The sequence below is a fragment of the Galeopterus variegatus genome, unplaced genomic scaffold (genome assembly GCF_000696425.1).
Source record: "Galeopterus variegatus unplaced genomic scaffold, G_variegatus-3.0.2 Scaffold7918, whole genome shotgun sequence".
Classification (NCBI taxonomy): Eukaryota; Metazoa; Chordata; class Mammalia; order Dermoptera; family Cynocephalidae; genus Galeopterus; species Galeopterus variegatus.
This window is the reverse complement of record NW_007734029.1, coordinates 79,581-96,925: the sequence shown is the minus strand read 5'-3', so window position 1 is coordinate 96,925 and position 17,345 is coordinate 79,581. Positions and strand designations below refer to the sequence as shown.

General features: G+C 52.3%; 1 protein-coding gene across 1 annotated transcript; it reads right to left on the bottom strand.

Moving 5' to 3' along the window:
• Nucleotides 1–925: 925 nt before the first annotated feature.
• Nucleotides 926–15,401, bottom strand: LOC103607985 (T-cell surface glycoprotein CD5-like). Its single transcript, XM_008592430.1, has 12 exons — nucleotides 15,389–15,401; nucleotides 11,564–11,602; nucleotides 11,452–11,490; nucleotides 8,985–9,296; nucleotides 8,469–8,531; nucleotides 7,897–8,238; nucleotides 5,461–5,754; nucleotides 4,619–4,744; nucleotides 3,765–3,818; nucleotides 2,455–2,574; nucleotides 1,635–1,838; nucleotides 926–1,014 (listed from the first exon to the last, which is right to left on the bottom strand). The coding sequence occupies exons 1-12, from the start codon at nucleotides 15,399–15,401 to the stop codon at nucleotides 926–928; spliced, it is 1,695 nt and encodes a 564-aa protein (XP_008590652.1).
• Between the last annotated feature and the right edge of the window lie 1,944 nt (nucleotides 15,402–17,345).

The window sequence follows — 17,345 nt, the reverse complement described above, 5'->3', positions numbered from 1 at the left end:
GCATTATATACAAAGAGCATATTAAAAATACATGAGCCCAAGTGTGAGCTTCCTTGTTATTCCTTGTTGGGGTCAGAGTCTGAGGAGAAAGCTGGATTCTGCTCAGGTGCTGCTCCCCAGCAGGCAGGGAAGGGGGGCTGCCTGGGGGTGGAAGAGGGACCCTCTCCTGGACACCTGTTGAGTCTCTCCTTGGAATGGCTGCTTGTTTCTGAGCTCTGCCCTTTCACAGTGCCTACACTGGGAGGGGCCTGCTGACCTGTTGTGGGGTCTTCACCTGGGCCAGGGTCCAGTGGGCGGTGTCAGAGCTGGCCTGCCATAGGAAGGCAGCTGCACATGCTCAAGAGGCATCCTCTCCTACAGCTGGGAGTAGAAATCAGGATGTCATTTCCAAATTGCAAATGCAGAGTTTTCTCAGGACACATAGGCATGGCTCTTGGTTGCTGGTTCCCAGTTCTGTAGGGTGAGAAGGGAATGTGGGAATGTGTCAGTGGAGGAAACCTCACATCCTGGAGGTGATTCAGGGAGGCTGGGGACAGGCCCCATGCTCTGGGGACAGCTGCTATCCTGCATCAGGGGCTTCTCTTCCCTGTGGCTTCATTGGCAGCTCTGGGGGTGTTACGCCATCAGGAGACTCTTAGGGGCTCTTTTTGTGTGGTCTTCCAAGGTGGAGCTTAAGAGATGCTTTTTAAGGTTGATCTCTGCTGTAATTGCCGAGTTGGCTGCCGACACCTAAACACCTAAACTGCTGATGCTTATTGTTTCCCTTTACAGGAATCAAGATGCTCAGAGTCCCTTGTGGATATCTGGGTGGGACGGTGGGGGGGGGGCAGCGGGGAGTGGAGGGAGGAATGGAGTGGCTGGTGCTCATCCCCAGGGCTGTGGAGGACCCCTGGGTGAGGGCGGCAGCTGGAGGCAGTCTCACCTTTTATAGCCTCTGAGCCCCGTGCAGGTCGTAGTCACTGTCAGAGGAGTTGTCAGGCTGGGTGGAGGAGCGATGCAGGGCCCCTTCTAGAGCTGGGGAAAGAAAGGAGGGCCGTTGGCAGAGGGGTTGTCCCACTAGCCTACAGCCCCTTGGAGCCAGAGCCACCACCCACAGTGGGTAGGAAGATCACAGGGTCTTTATGAGCTGGTAACAGCTGTGGCATCTGTTTTGATCAAATCAGCCAAATGATCACTAATGATGTTGAGCTCCAGGCTCCCTAGGGTTTAATTGTTAGCGCCAGGAAGGGAGCCGTCAGTACAGGACTCCTGCAGGCCATTTAATGGCTCTCTTCTGTATTGAAGGAATCCAGGGGACCTCATTTACCAGCCAGACCCCTCAAGGCCCTGCAGGGGAACAGGCCCATTAGGTCACAGCAAGGCTGGGGTTAATGGCATCCGTCTGAGTGCATTCTCTCTTTAGATGAGTGGTTGACAGTCTCAAAAGGGACAGCTAAGGCCTGTGAAGGCAGTATACCTTCCACACTCCTGCTGTGACCTGCTGTCTAGCAGGCAGTTTGATCCCCCCCACTGTGCCCTTGGACCTCCCTTCTCCCTTTGGGCAATCACATGACTTTCAAGGACATCACATGACCTGTCTCAGGAGGGCTGCTCCAGCTCTGCCTGCATGCCTAGGACTGCCCACTGGTGCTTACCTGGATAAGCTGACACGTGGGAGTTCCTGGGAGGCTGGCTGTATTCGTTATCCACATGGGAGACTGGGGGGTTCTCAACCTGGGACCGGACAGTCGCCGTGTGGTTACGATGGAAAGACAGCCTCTGAGCCCCGTGCAGGTCGTAGTCACTGTCAGAGGAGTTGTCAGGCTGGGTGGAGGAGCGATGCAGGGCCCCTTCCAGAGCTGGGGAAAGAAAGGAGGGCTGTTGGCAGAGGGGTTGTCCCACTAGCCTACAGCCCCTTGGAGCCAGAGCCACCGCCCACAGTGGGTAGGAAGATCACAGGGACTTTATGAGCTGGTAACAGCTGCGGCATCTGTTTTGATCAAATCAGCCAAGTGATCACTAATGATGTTGAGCTCCAGGCTCCCTAGGGTTTAATTGTGAGCGCCAGGAAGGGAGCCGTCAGTACAGGACTCCTGCAGGCCACTTAATGGCTCTCTTCTGTATTGAAGGAATCCAGGGGACCTCATTTACCAGCCAGACCCCTCAAGGCCCTGCAGGGGAACAGGCCCATTAGGTCACAGCAAGGCTGGGGTTAATGGCGTCCATCTGAGTGCATTCTCTCTTTAGATGAGTGGTTGACAGTCTCAAAAGGGACAGCTAAGGCCTGTGAAGGCAGTATCCCTTCCACACTCCTGCTGTGACCTGCTGTCTAGCAGGCAGTTTGATCCCCCCGTGCCCTGGGACCTCCCTTCTCCCTTTGGGCAATCACATGACTTTCAAGGACATCACATGACCTGTCTCAGGAGGGCTGCTCCAGCTCTGCCTGCATGCCTAGGACGGCCCACTGGTGCTTACCTGGATAAGCTGACACGTGGGAGTTCCTGGGAGGCTGGCTGTATTCGTTATCCACGTGGGAGACTGGGGGGTTCTCAACCTGGGACCGGACAGTCGCCGTGTGGTTACGATGGAAAGACACTGAGCAGATGCAAGAGACAGTGTCATTAGACTTGCCGTTTTGTCCTACCCCTCCTTCCCCAGCAGGTACCCAGAACTTTAATGTCCTGTTCTCATTATGTCATGTGGGAGAGGGCAAAGGCACCCACAGCCCCTTCAATGCATCCCCATTTCCTTTCTCCCTGGGGTGGTTCATGCTAGCGGGGTCCGTGGCAGACTTTTAGAGCAGCTGTGGGTTGGCCAGAATTCTGATTGGCAGGGTGGAGCCTTCAGTCGGTTGGTCAGTCGGTCATCAAACATTTACCGAGCAATGAATTGGAGCACAAGGTGGCAGACTTTTAGAGCAGCTGTGGGTTGGCCAGAATTCTGATTGGCAGGGTGGGGCCTTCAGTCGGTTGGTCAGTCGGTCATCAAACATTTACCGAGCAATGAATTGGAGCACAAGTGACAGGGCAGACATACTCACTGCCCTCCAGGAGCTGAGGGCCTTTGTGTTATACAAAAGACTGGACAACACAGAGCCTTCTTGAAGGATTTGGCCCCGGACTTGTGAATGGCAGAATGCAGAATGGGAGGCAGGAGGAGGACTATTTCCATGCCTTAGGGTGGCTCTGGCTGTGGCTGGAAGGACGGACGATGAAGACCAGGGATGGGGTGGGGCTGACTGCATCAAAATGGTCTAAAACTGGCCCTTTAAAGTTGTTCTGTAATAAAATTAGCTTGAACAAACCTCCTTAAAGCATCCCTGCTTTGGGAATAAACAGTGCAAAACTGCCCATTAAGGTTTTGATAAGTCCTAAAATAAAGAACGGTGTTTAGCTTTGCTTAACTCATGGTATTTCAGGTCTGGAGTCCTCTTTTGTGAGTATCACCTATTAACAACGATGGCCATGGTGTTGGGGAATGCTGCCCGAGCAGGCGAAGGCTGCTGGGGACCTCTGGTTAAGTCAACCCCTGAGATAAGGCAAAAGACAGAGGGGACACTGTGGTGTCTGAGGCTTCAGAGTCAGAAACCACTCAAACGTCTGCCCCATCAAGAAGCCTTGGCCCTCCCAGTGTGGGGACGTCTGTTGCCACAGTTGCACTTTAGATGAGCGTGGTGGTGATCAGAGGCCTCAGGAAGCCCCTGGCTCTGACTGTGATCAGCAGTGAGCCTTGACTGGATCCGTGGCCTGGGGCTGAGGGAGGACCCTGCCTCTGGGGACACTTACTGTTTTGATTCATTCCCGTTGGGCCAATCCACTGGCGCTGCTTCTTCTGGCGGACTGGGCAACAGACAGGAAAGCACATCAGGGTGGGGGGCAGGGTAATGGAGTGCAGGTGAGGGGGCGGGGCCTGGGGGAGGGAGGAGGTGGCAGGTGCAGCTGAGGCACCATTGCTGGGTTCTGCTCCCTGAAGTCTCTCAGGCCTCAGTTTTCTAACTTTCTCAGGAGGGGTACTGGAGCCATCTAGTGCCAAAGGACTGTGCTGAGGAGGGTGCAGAGGTGGCTGGGTCCCCAGGAGAAACAACTGCAGGTGTTTAGGACCAGAATTAAGACCTGGGTGGGTGCTAGGGAGCTGACACTGCTCACCTCTTGGCTCTCTGTTTTCAGCCTCCCTAATCTCACTTCCTAGTCTCTGAATAATTTTCCCCTGAGTTCTGCCAGGCAGGGATTTCAACCCTCTGCGTTCACAGGGCATGCAGTCATCCATTTGGTGGATGAGGAAACTGAGACTCAGAGAGGAAGTGGCCTGATCAGCGTCAGGGGCAGCTGGTGAGTGGACATGTCAGAGGCCATGCCGATGGCTCTCTGGGCCGCCAAAGCCTAGGCAATGGCCACAGCTTCCCTCTGGCCTGGAGTGGGTCTCAGCTGGACCCAGATATGGGCAAATCAGTGGTTATGATTTTCCTGACTTTCTGTTTCTGTTTCTTTGGGTGGAAAAAATGCCAGTGGGCAGGAGAGGGGAGGGCTGGATGGGGAGGCAGAGGTGCCCTCGGCCCAGCTCTCTGGAGGTTGGACCCCTCTTCTGTGAGGCTCCAGTCTCCCCACATGGGGACAGTGTAGCTTGGGGCCCCAGCACCTACATTTCTTCACCAGCTTCTTGTAGGCGAGGGGGCCACACACAACGAGCAGCACTGCCAGGAGCAGCAGGGCCAGGATGATGCTTGCCACAGTGCCTGCTGCTGGGCCTGCTGGGTTGGGATCCTGGCCTGGGGATAGGGGAGGAGTTGGGTCAGTCCCAACCCTGCGGTATAAAGACTGTTGCTTCAGAGGGAAGCTGCTGGCTGCCTGGCTTCTCCTAGTCACCAGAAATTCACCAGCGTGTGAGGAAGGCACCTCTCTATCTGGCTGTCCCTCCATCCATCTCTAGAATTCTCTGCTACCCATTTACCATTTATTATCTACAAATGATCATCCAGCTATCATTTGCCCCCCTTGTTACAAACTGTTTAACTTTCTACCATTTGCCAGTTATAAGTGATCACCTTGCCATCATATACCATCATATACCAATATATGATCGAATACTGAAGGCCAGTCAGCCCTCTATGTATCCACCCATCCGTCCATCCACCCATCCATTTCTTTTATCTGTTATTCAGTGACCATTCACGTAGCAAATATGCACCACCTACCCCTTGATTTTTTAGCTTCCACCTGGAAAAGTAGAAGGTGGAAGGAGTTCTGTCATTCACTGGCTGCCCAACAGAGATGTCTGTTGCCTAGCTCAGTCTCCCACCTATGTGACATTGCTGTCTGAGCACTCTCGCTGCCCGATCCCCATTTGCCCTCTCTCCATTTCTAGCGTCCTAGGGCTCTCTGTCTAGCTCCTGGGGCCAGTTCTTCAGAGACACATGCACTGACTGGGTCCTAGAGGGAATGTCTGGGGCTGCCCTCTGCCCACCGTCAGTTGTGGTCAACTCACATGTGACAAACACCCTCTTGCAGTGGGCTTTTTTCTCCCGAAGCTCGTGGCACTGGGACAGCTTCTCCTGGGGACAGAAGAGCCCCCGGGAGGTCTTCTCACCGGCGTCCAGCACGTGGTAGGAGTTGACACCGCCGCACTGCTGCTCCCGGCATACCTCCTCCCACCGCGTCATGCCCTTGGCTGAAGAGCTGTCGCACAGGGCTGCCCACTGCATGCCCTGGCGCACCTCCACGGTGCCTTCGCACACGCTGCTGCCCCCCACCAGGCGGCTCTGCACCTTGGGCTGGAAATCTAGGGAGGGGAAGCAATGGGAGATGAGCCTGCATGCCTGGCGCCTGGGGCCCCCTGGCAGCAAGGACGCACCGTGTGGGACCACCAGGACAAGCCATCTTCCTTTCTGTCCTTCCCTCCTCTGGCATCATCTCTGGCTCTTCCCCCAACCAAGGTCTGTCCCTGGTGCCTCTGGGCAGCTGCCAGCAGCCATCCCGAGATGCTGCCGCATGGGCACTTTCAGTGAAGAGGCAGCCACCAGCAGGGAGTTGGCCCCTGAGCCAGGTGCAGGTGAGAGAAGAGTGTGGGAAGTAGGCCCACCTGGGTCCACTCTCCTCTTAGAAACATCTCGTTCTATTGCTGCTCCTTGGGAAGAGGGAGGGCTTTTCAGAGGTGGGAAACTGAGGCTCAGGGATGAGAAAGACCTCCTGCTCTGAGTCCTGGTGGTTCACAGGTGGGACAGAACCCAGGAATCCTGCTGCCCAGGCCCTGTGCCCTGAGCAGGAGGCTTTCTGTGAGTGGGGCCTGGCCCAACAGAAACCTGCATTCTTTTCTGTCTGCTTGCCAGGGTGGGGCCTGGGATTCCATAGCCGAGGCCACACATGCTCAGTTCACAGTGAGTTGTAATATCACCAGCTTTTGCCAGTTTCCATAGCAACATCCACCTTCAAAGCCCTAGTAAGTCTTCTATTTAGAAGAAACTTCAAAGGCAAGAACCCTGGGTATGGTTTTGCAGGTTGTAGCCAGCAGGAAGGATCCTGAGGACGGGGGTTGGGGGGTAAGGGAGTGAGTGGGGCTGACAGCTGGCTCCCCACCCCCCAATTCATCAGGCCAAGAGACCTTGGGGACTGCTTCTGCCTGGAGGGGGCAGTGTTTTACTAATTCACACCAGGTACCCAATGGGTTGGGGGTGGCCTTGCTTACAGGATAGCAGAATGGTCCAGAGCAATGCCTCCTACATTTGTGCACAGGAATCACTGGGGACCTTGCTGAAATGAGGATTCTGGGCTGGCTGGTTAGCTCAGTTGGTTAGAGCTCAGCCTTGTAACACAAAGGTTAAGGGTTTGGTTCTCCATACCAGTTATCTGCTGCCCCCACTCAAAAAAAAAAAAAAAAAAAAAAAAAGAGCGGATTCTGATTCAGGTCTGAGAGTCTTCCAGGTGATGCCCGTGCTGTGTGGTCTGGGACCACACTTGGAGTAGCTGAGGCTTATGGAGTGACACTGCCTGAGTGGAAATCCCAGCTAGTGCTCGATGATATTGGCAAAACATTTAATATTTCTGAGCCTCAGGTTCCTCATCTGTAAAAAGGGATAATAACAGTACCCACCTCCTAAGGTCATTGTGAAAATAAAAGAATGCCCTGGAGTGGTCCCTGGCACAAATTAAGCGCTCAGTAAGTAGAGTCTGGACTCCACTAGAACACTTTGGTGACAGGAACCCACTGCTTCCCGGGGCATGCTATGGTTGTTTTTCCTTATTTTTGAACTGGGATCTCTTCCCCTCAGCTTCCTTTGTTGATTCTGATTTGGCCCTTGGTGTCTTACAGACTCAGCCTCCCTGCCTTCTCCCTCAACCATACCAGCACCTCCAGTCTCCATTGTGTGGGCCCATGGCTCAGGACTCTGTGCAGAGAGCCCTCCTGAGGGCCTGCTCTTGTGTGTCTCTGCCTGCCGTGCTCTGGCCCCCAGGCCTCAGGGACCTCCCATCTCTCACCACCCTCCAACCTCATCTCTCAGGATTTACAAACTCCCCTCCTACAAAGCCTGCCCCTCCAAGTGCTCCATGCTTTGGCACAAGCCGTGATTCCCACCCACAAAACCTTTTCTCTTCCTCCACCAAACCCACGGAGAGACCTTGTCTTCTCCTGGAAGTTTTGGCTTCAGTTCCCCATGTGGCAGCTGGGCCAGTGATTCCTTTGGGCTTGGTCAGTTACTTTGCAGAGATTCCCAAGGCACTGAGTGCGAGTGTGCGCTCCCCAACTCACCCCACTCCACCTCTTAGAGGCCAAGGATCAGGCCTCTACTTCCCTTGTGTTCCCCATAGTGCCTCATCTCCTGCGCTGCATGCAGGGGTTTTCAGGAAACCCCTCTGGGGATGCTCTGACCGTGACACCTCCCAGGGCAGCAGAAGGCCCCACGGGGCTTGGCCAGGGCTTACTAACCTGAGCAGACGAGGGCGAGAGCTTGGCCACCCTCCTGGGGCTGGGTTTTCCTGAAGCACTGCTCCAGGGAGGCACAGCTTGCGTTCTGGACCTTCCATCGAATTGGCAAGAGCCTGCGGTTCCAGAGCTCCCCTGGGTCTTGTGCCGTGGCTGCCTCGGCCTCTGGCAGATGCTTCAAGAAAGAGCCGCACTGGAGGGCTGCACAGATGAGGTCCCCCAGGCCCTGGGTCCTGTCCTGGGCCTCATAGCTGATGGTGCCACCAAGGCTGCCGCTGTAGAATTCCACCATGCCAGCACACCGCAGGCCCCGGGGCACTGCCACCAGCTGCAGCCTGGGAGGAGCTGGGAGAGGAGAGAGATGGAGATGGGGGATGGGGTTGCGCTGAGCCAGACGTGAGAACTGATGCTTCTTTGGTCGCCCTTGGAAGGTGGTGAGATCCCAAATATAACATAAGACACACTTATGGTTAAAATTTTCCCCATTTATCTACATTCAAATGTAACTGGGCATCCTGGGTTTTTATTTGCTAAATCTGACTCCATATCTCCATGGGGCCTCAGAATCCTCTTACCTGTGGGCTCTGGAGTGGTTGTAGGCGGGGGGCTTGTGGGTGGAGGTGTTGTCATCTGGGGCTCTGTAATGAGACACTCTGGTGAGGGAGGGGCAAGCGACCCTGAGAGGGAGGAATGAGGGGGTAGGAGGAAAGAATGGGGGTGTAGGGAGGGCAGGGGGATCCAGCAGTGTTGAGAAATACCCGAGCTTGTGACATAAGTACCACTTGCCACATTAAGCCCACTTGACCCACACATTATCTCTAAGCCCCAGGTGAGGTGGGCAGAACCACCTCACTTTACAGGTAGGAAAAGAGGTTCAGAGGGGATGCAGAAGTTAGCACTTGGCAGAAATAGGTCCTCCTTTTTCATCCTACCAGACAGGTACTGCCCCTCTCCAGCTCCCCACCAGTTATAAACTGGGGACCCCTTTCCCCTTCCACCTGCGTGCTCAGGCCTCAGATCACAGGCCCTGGCCAGCCTCCTGGGGGCTGGTGCCCAGGACAACGATGCCCACGTGGCCGGCAGTCACCCACCTAAGCAGACCAGGCCCAGTGGGGGGCATTGGCGTGCCCTGCTGCTGCTGCTGCTGCAGTTGGAGAATGACCCCGGGTGTCCGTGGCAGATGATCTGGTTCTGGGGTCTGCTGAAGAGGGGGAAGTGGGCAAGGACCAAGGCCTCCCCGCAGTGCAGCCGCTGGCAGACTTTTGAGGCCTGACTGGCATCCTCCCGGCCGTCTGGGCTCCAGCCCCAGCTCCACCTGCACACGGTGCGCCACAGGCCCCTCAAGTGAACCTCCAGCTGGCCCTGGCACCGTGAATTGGAGTTGGCCAGCCTCCCCTGGAAATCTGGGGGTCAAAGAGGTTGTGGGTGGTCAGGCTAGGAAGGGCTCTCCACTGGGGCCCCTAACTGCCCCCTCCCCACCTAGTCCCTCATGCCCAGTTGGGCTCCCTCCTTCACTTCCCGCCCCCCTGGCTGCCTGTCCTGCTCCTTGTGAGCTTTGTCCCTTCTGGGGCACTCAGGCTGGGGCAGCCTGAAGCTGGGCGCAGGAGGGTAGGGCTCCAGATTTCAGAGCTGGAGGGGAAGTTGGAGCAGTGGGCAAGGTGGTCTCAGCACCCACTGTCCAGCAGAATCACCCCACTCCTGGAAATTCTGTTTTAATAAGTCTGACATAAGGCTTAATATTGTGTGTGTGTGTGTATGTGTGTTTAAATCTTAAAATCAATTTTATTGAGGTGCAGTATACATGCAGTGAAATGTACTCATTTTAACAGTACTGTTCAATGGAATTTGACAAATGTATACATGTACGTAACCACCATCATAATGTAGACATGGAACATTTCCATCACCCAGAAAGTCCCCTCATGCCCCTTTATGGTTAATTTCCTTGAATCCAGCCTCAGGCAACTACTGATCTGCTTTCTGTCACTAGAGATTAGATTTGCCTGTTCTACAATGTCACATAAATGGAAACAGCATGCTTTTTTTTTTTTTTTAAATTTTGCTTCTTTTGCTCAGCATGTATTTGAGATTTATTTAGCCATATTTTTGTGTGTATTGGTAGTTCATTCCTTTTCATTGCTGAATAATATTTCATTGTATGGATATGCCACATTAGTTTTTCCATTCACCATCTGGGTTGTTTCCAGGTTTTGCCTGCTACGAATAAAGCTGCTGTGAACATTCATGTTCAGGCCTTTGTGTGGGCAGTTTCCATTTCTCTTGGGTAAATACCTAGGAATGGAATTGCTGGGTCATAGGTAGGTACACGGCTTATGCAATTTTAGAAAGCTCCATGAGGGGAAAATATTTGTCTGTGTGTGTGTGTGTTGTGTATGTTTGCATAAAGAGATTCTGGAAGGATATGCAAAAAAACGAGTGAATGTGATCATTACCTGGGGTGTTGGGGTGGAGAGAGGGACTGAAAAGATGGGGGACAGAGGTGGAAGTGAGACTCTTCACTGTAGATCTTTTTATATTTTTAAATTTTTGAGCCAGATGAATGTATTACCTATTCAAGAAGTTTAAAAAATTCTTCCCTGACAAAGGAATCACTGGTCAGGCTGCCTTTTTCTTCAGATGAGGACACTTTGGGGCCAACGTGCAAGGCCAGGGCTTGTCAAGGTCACGTGGCTAGTCAGAGGCAGAGCGAGCTAGTCTCAATACCTAATGCTGATGGATTGCCTTGCAGGATTTTTGCCCAGGGAGCTGATTCACTGAATCCTCACCAGGGAAAAGATTTTCTCCCTTCTTCACAGGTGGGGAAATTGGAGCTCAGGGAGGTTAAGTAACTTGCTAGAGCTTGGGGCTAGGATGTCAGTGCAGGATCCAGGGCCCAGCCCAGAGCCTGCCAAGGCCCCTGTGGACCCCTTGGGCTGCATGACAGTTTTGTGATACCCGCCAGCCACATCTCTCTCAAAATACATTCAGTGTGATGTTATCCCAGTCAATGTGAAGGGGAGAGGTCTGTAAGTGTGGGAATTGCTGAGTTAAAAAATGTTTAGCATGTTTCTCTACTGCAGGACTTCTCAGAGACCTTATTAGCCTGGTGTACACTGTCAGTCTCCAGTGGGAGATGTGGTGTTACATGTTCCGCGGAACCCTGTTTGGGAACTACCGTAGGATTAATGTCCAACCTTTGAGGCTGGACACTCATTACACTTTACAATCTGGCATATCCCCTCTCTGCAGCTTCGGGGCAAATGTCTTTGACCATGGAGCATCTGGCAGGACTGGGTAGGAACAGGACTTTGTAAGGTTCATTTATGGGCTGTATATTTTCTGTGCTTGGTGAGTGACTCATAATAATACCTATCATGAGAGCTAGCATTTGTAGTGCTTTGTAGTCAGCAAGGACATCCACGGGCATCCTAAATGTGCATGTGTCTGTGTGTATGGTGGCGTTCACTCTGGTGGAGGTGATGGCTTCTTAACTGGCAGGTCCCCCTACAGCCTGATGGAACTGTAGCCCTGCTATCCCTCCATGTGGCTCTTCCTTACCCGGGTCGTCCCAGCTGAGCCATCCAAGGCAGGAAGTGACTGCAGAAAAGAGAGAAAAGGGTCAGGAAGTAAAGCCATGCCCCAGGCCTCCCTCCATGTGGCTCTTCCTTACCCGGGTCGTCCCAGTTGAGCCATCCAAGGCAGGAAGTGACTGCAGAAAAGAGAGAAAAGGGTCAGGAAGTAAAGCCACATTATACGAAGTTATACGACCATCCATTCCCACCCTCTCCCCCCACGCCTGCTAATACCTACCCACTGCTTGAACAGTGGCCCTTTCTGCCTCCCTCCACCCGCTGTCATGGGGTTCAGAGGCAGGGATTTTCATATTACAGGTTGGAACCCCTAAGCAATCATGAAGTCAACTTAGTGGGTTGCAGCCATCAATTTTTTTTCTTTTTCTGAAACCTTATAAGTGAACATAGTGAAATTGATTTTTCTTTAGTGAACAATTCTGTGAATGTTAACACATATATAGATGTGCGTGACCAACACAAGGAGTACACCAGTTCCGTCACTTCCCGGACTTCCTCGTGCTATCCCTTTGTAGTAATGCAACCATCAATTTTTTTAAAAAAACAAAATGAAATAGAATAGAGAACATCAAAATGCACTATGTGTTGTGAGGGGAAGTATCACTTTTTGTGCTTTGGGGGTTGCAATGTAAGAATGTCCTTTGTGTTGCTTTTGGTCAAAAACGTTTGAACTCTGGTAGTTCTAGAGAATCAAGAAATGAGCCTGAAAGGGAACCCAAGAGAGTGTTTGCTACTCCTAGTATTCCCTAGGTAGGATAATGCCAGCAGTTTATCTTTAACAGCTCCCGGTTTCCAGAGGAGGAGACCAAAGCTCAGAGATGGATGGGCTTGCCCAAGGTGGCACAGCCAGTTAGGGAGCCAAGACCACAGGCCCGGCGAACATGGTCTGTAAGGAACCAGCCTTCCCCAGTGTGGGCCAGTTGGGAAGTTCTGCCTCCTGCCAGCCCTGCCTGACTGTGGAGCAGGGGCAGAGTGGCCCATTGCGTGGAGCTCTTGGTTGAACAACAGCTGGCTGGCTAGTCTGGGGCAGGGAGGAGGTTTAATTTGGGTGGGGACAGGGGGGTGGGTAGCAAGCTCGTGTGGCTTCTGAGCCCACCCTCTGTGTTCACCACCAAGCTTTATCAGTCACAAAGCAGGTATTTTGATTTCCATCTGTCTGACTCTTGGGCTTACTCCTCGGTTGGGAGCTGGGGATGGCGTTTGGTCAGGACACTTCTTCATATAGGAAACAGCTGTGTTTAAATTGCTTGTGAGAAACTGTGGTTGGGTGTTACAAAACAGATGTGTTTTTAAAAAGTCTTTTCTTGCTTGTGGTAGAATTTTAAAAGAAGTGCCCCCACCAGCCCTTCCTCCCCTCCCAAGCCAAGACTCCTGGTAATGAAGTTGTCGTGGCCCTGTGGTAAGTTTCCCCATCTTCACAAGATCCCATCACCGATGCCTTGGGTCTTGGAAGGGGAAGGTAATTCTCGCAAATGGTGAGTGTCGGGCTGGGAGCAGTGGCCAGAGCTCTGGCCTGGGTGAAAGGGATGGTCCAGCTGTCAATCATCTGATCTATTGCAGTGGACAGGGCAGCCTCAGGAGGGCACAGTGTGGATGCCCAGCTAGCAGCTAGCGTGGTGAGCACGGAGGCAGGAGGCCCTCTGCCCTGCCCTCGCCTCTCACCTCTCACCTCTGACCTATCTCTCCCACCTCCCTCTGGTCCCAGCTCCCCATAGTGAGTAGGGCCATCCACCTTTAGGGAGTCATTCCTTTGGCTAAGTCATACCTCTCACCTCTGACCTATCTCTCCCACCTCCCTCTGGTACCAGCTCCCCATAGTGAGTAGGGCCATCCACCTTTAGGGAGTCATTCCTTTGGCTAAGTCATGAGGGCTGAGACAGCTTGAAGTGGCGCCTGTGGGGAGAGAGGACCTGCAGATCCGCCCTTCGGTGCTGTACGATGCAGGACTGGTTTTCCGGTACTGGTAACTTTCTATTGCTCTGGGTCTGAGTACCAGCTCTGCTACTTCCTGCCTGCGGCACCTGGCAAGCAAGTCTCTCAGCCTCTCTGATCCTCAGTGTCCTCATCCACAGCATGGGGATGAGCATGGGACCAGTTTTCCAGCGATGCTGTGAGGATGAGATGAAATCATCTATGTAAAGGACCTACCCAGTGCCTATCTGGCCCGTGTTCAGTGCTCAGAGCTGTTGCTGGGCTGTGGGGTGGGAGGATGGGCCTGGGGCAGGTGTGGCCACTACTGCAGGCCTCGGGGAGCTTTCCCAGTGGGAGGGTTGCTCCACCTGGCACAGAGAGCCAGACCAGAGGGCTCACCACTGCCCTTTCCCACCTGGAAACTTTGTATTCCCAGAGTCCCCACAGTCAACAGTCGTTATTAACAGCAGCTAGCAATTGTTGAGCATCCGCTGCATATTCAGCACTTGGTGTTTTCTTACAGACATTATTGTTAATCTTCTACCGGCCTTACAACATGAGTTGAGTATGTTCATGGTATAAATGTTGGCAGAGGGCAAGTGCCCTGTGCAAGGTGATGTGGCTAGCAAGTGGCAGGACCTGCATTCGAACCATGAGTCTGACTTCAAAACCCATGTTCTCTGCTCTCGGCCACCAAGTGGCACCTCCAAAGTGCTAAGTTTGGAGATGCAGAGATGAGTACCACCTAGACCTACCCCTGAAGTGCTCGAGCAGCCACACCGTGAAGCCCCTGGGGCAGGGACGGGCCTGACATCCTTGCAGATCCCACACAGAACAGCCCAGGCCCTGCTCCGAGAACATTATCAGGAAAGACTGAACAAGCTGGAGAACCAAGTGAAATGCTAAAAAGGAAAACGCTGTGTTGAGAAAAGATGTCTATGCATTGCAGGGTGTCCCCTCCCTCTGGGTGCCTGTGTGGTCCTCAGAGGAGCAGCGCTCCCTCTCATCTCCCTCCCTCACTGTCACCATCACCATCACCAACACCATCACATCTCCATCACCATCGCCACATCATCGTCACCAGCACCAGCACCAGCATCAACACCATCACTATCACCATCACCACTTCAAAGTTTTCACTCTTCCAGGCCCTTTTATACAGTTCTTCTCTCAAGCCTCACCACAACGCTATGAAGTAGGTACTATTATTTTGGTCTCCATTTTATAGATGAGGAGACTGAGAGAGGTTAAATAGCTTTTGCAAGCCGCTGGTGGGTGCTGGGCTGGGACCGCAACCCAGCTGTCTGCCGCAGGGCCTGCTTTTGCCGGCGGGGCCAAGCTGCCTCCCTTCCCTTCAGACGGAAGCCTGCGGTGCTCTGCCCTGCATTTCACCAATTCCTGCATGTCCCTGGCATGCAGTCCTGTCAGAGGGAATGATCCTGTGATTCTGTTCAGGCAGTAAAACATGCCACGGGAAGACTTAGCCATGAACTTGCTGCGTGACTTTGGCAAGTCGCTTAAACTCTTTGTGCTCAGTTTCCTCATCTGTAAAGCGAAGAGATTAGCTTCCAGGACCCCTCACCTTCCTCTCGGTTCAAACGTCTGTGATCTACAATCTTTAGTTCCTGATGTCTCTCAGCGGCTGGTAGAGGAAGGGCAGAGGTGGACGCTGAGCTGCCTGGCTGAGTTGGAGACTTAGTCTTTCTGCCTATCCAGGGATACGTTCAGGTTTTCATCATCCACAACCTATTTTCATTTTTTTAGCTGCTTCTCACAGGGGTCAGACCAACACCCTCCTTCCCCTGAACCCTGCAGACTGTGCTCAGGGTCTCCCCGACTCCCTCTGGGGCTGCAGCTTACTCTTCCCTGTCCTTCCTAAAGCCCCTGCAGCCGGAGGCCAGATGCTCTGCTGCTGCCAAATCTGGGAACAGGAGCCTCGAGACCTTCTAGACCATGAGGGACACGAGGAATGAAGCATCATGCCATTTCCTTACCTGCCTTCGGCATCTATACCCCAAGCAGCTGGGCTGGGAATGAGAATTCTGTGGAGACCCCTCCTTTCCCCTGACAATTTAGGCTTGGACTGGGCAAGTCCAGGCAAAACTCAGGGCTGAAAAAGCCAGAGAGAGTTAGCAGCCTTTATCAGTCTCCCTGAGCCCAGTCTGTTCGCCTGCATTTGCAGAGATTTAATTGTTTTGACCCTGCGTCTCTTGATGAGATCTTGGTGAAGATTAGATGAATTCCTGACAGCAGCTCCAAGACATTTATACCCTCATCTCCTCCCTTCTCCTCCTCCAGCCCCCACAATATTCAGAATGATTCTCACCTTGGCTCTCTGTACGGCATCCCATGGGCTACATCCAATCAGGGATGTTTTACTTGCTGTGCGTGGTGTTTAAATTTTTTTTGAGCCATTTTAAAAGAGGTTTCTTTTTACTTTCTTTTGCTTTTTAAACAAATTCCAAGAGCCAAATGTTTTTGAAAAATAGGACACCCAGGCCATGCCGGCTGCATCATTGAGAGCCCTGGGCATTGGCCTGTGCCTTCTGTTTTGCCCACGTGCCTGTGTCATCTACCATTGCCATGTGTCTGGAGAGCCCTGGCTTCAAACCCATGATGGTGTCTGCAGTGAAACGTAGGAATTTTCACAGTAAGTGGGATGTGTCAAGATTATAAATTGCCTCCCACGAGTTCAGGTCAGGATTTGTACCAAAGGCGTTTGTCAGAAATTTTCAAATGTTTTTTGGGTTTTGGAATTGCAGATGGATGTTTGAGGACCTGTATGATTGATTTTACAGATGAGGAGACTTTTTAGTCCAGGCAGCTAGCTTCTGAGCCTGTACTCTCGACCCTGCCTCTGACCATTTGGAGGGTCTGCTCGGACCTTTCCGCATGTCCATTTACAGCTCCTCCACACTGGGAGTTGGTCCAGCAGGCCCCTGGGGTCACAGCAAGGGATTGGGACATTACTGATGATAATAACAATGATAGCCCTCCTACCCTGTGCAGACTCCAGGGCAAGGGTTTTTTATGGAAGACCCTGTTTCTTCCCTGAAGCCTCATATGAGGGGGACTGTCACCACCTTGTCTCACAGATAAGGACACCGATGGGCTGACTTAGTGCTCTGATGTTCCCTTTTTTCCATAAACAATAATTCCCCCTAACATGCTATAAACTTCTCCACAATTACAGCCATCAATTTTTCTGCCTGCCTTTGGGGAAGAATTCTGGATTTTCCTTCCTTGAAGCCTCTACGTTGCCTGACTCAGAAGGTCAGAAACCCTTCTTTTCTGAAACGACAGTGATCAGCAGAGCTGTGTCTAACCTGAAGCTGTATCATGGTTTCGCTAACATGCTATAAACTTCTCCACAATTACAGCCATCGATTTTTCTGCCTGCCTTTGGGGGAGAATTCTGGATTTTCCATCCTTGAAGCCTCTACGTTGCCTGACTCAGAAGGTCAGAAACCCCTCTTTTCTGAAACGACAGTGATCAGCAGAGCTGTGTCTAACCTGAAGCTGTATCATGGTTTCAGGGAAACAAAGATCATAAAGAGCCAAAATTCTGTATCTTAAGTTGAACACCAGATGAAATGGTTGGTTACGATTAGGAGTCTTTTTTATGTGCAAAACACGCGTATCATCTCACTGGGTTTAAACCAGGAGGGAGCAGCAGATTCGGTCTCTAATCTTGCTTACCCAGAGCCTGTGCCAATGAATGGACAGCGGAGCATGGGCGGAGTGACCTTCACTATTTAAATTGTTATTTCTCTCTGGTGGCTTGGCATGTCTAATTGAATTTGCATGAGTTTCATGCCATATACTATGTCTCTGTTGTCACAGTGACAAGCTCCAAGCCCTTCTTTTTGTTCAGAGCTTAATATATTCCAAAGCTCTTTCATGCATGAAGGTCATTCTTTCCACCCACAGCCCTGTGAAGAAGGGACCATG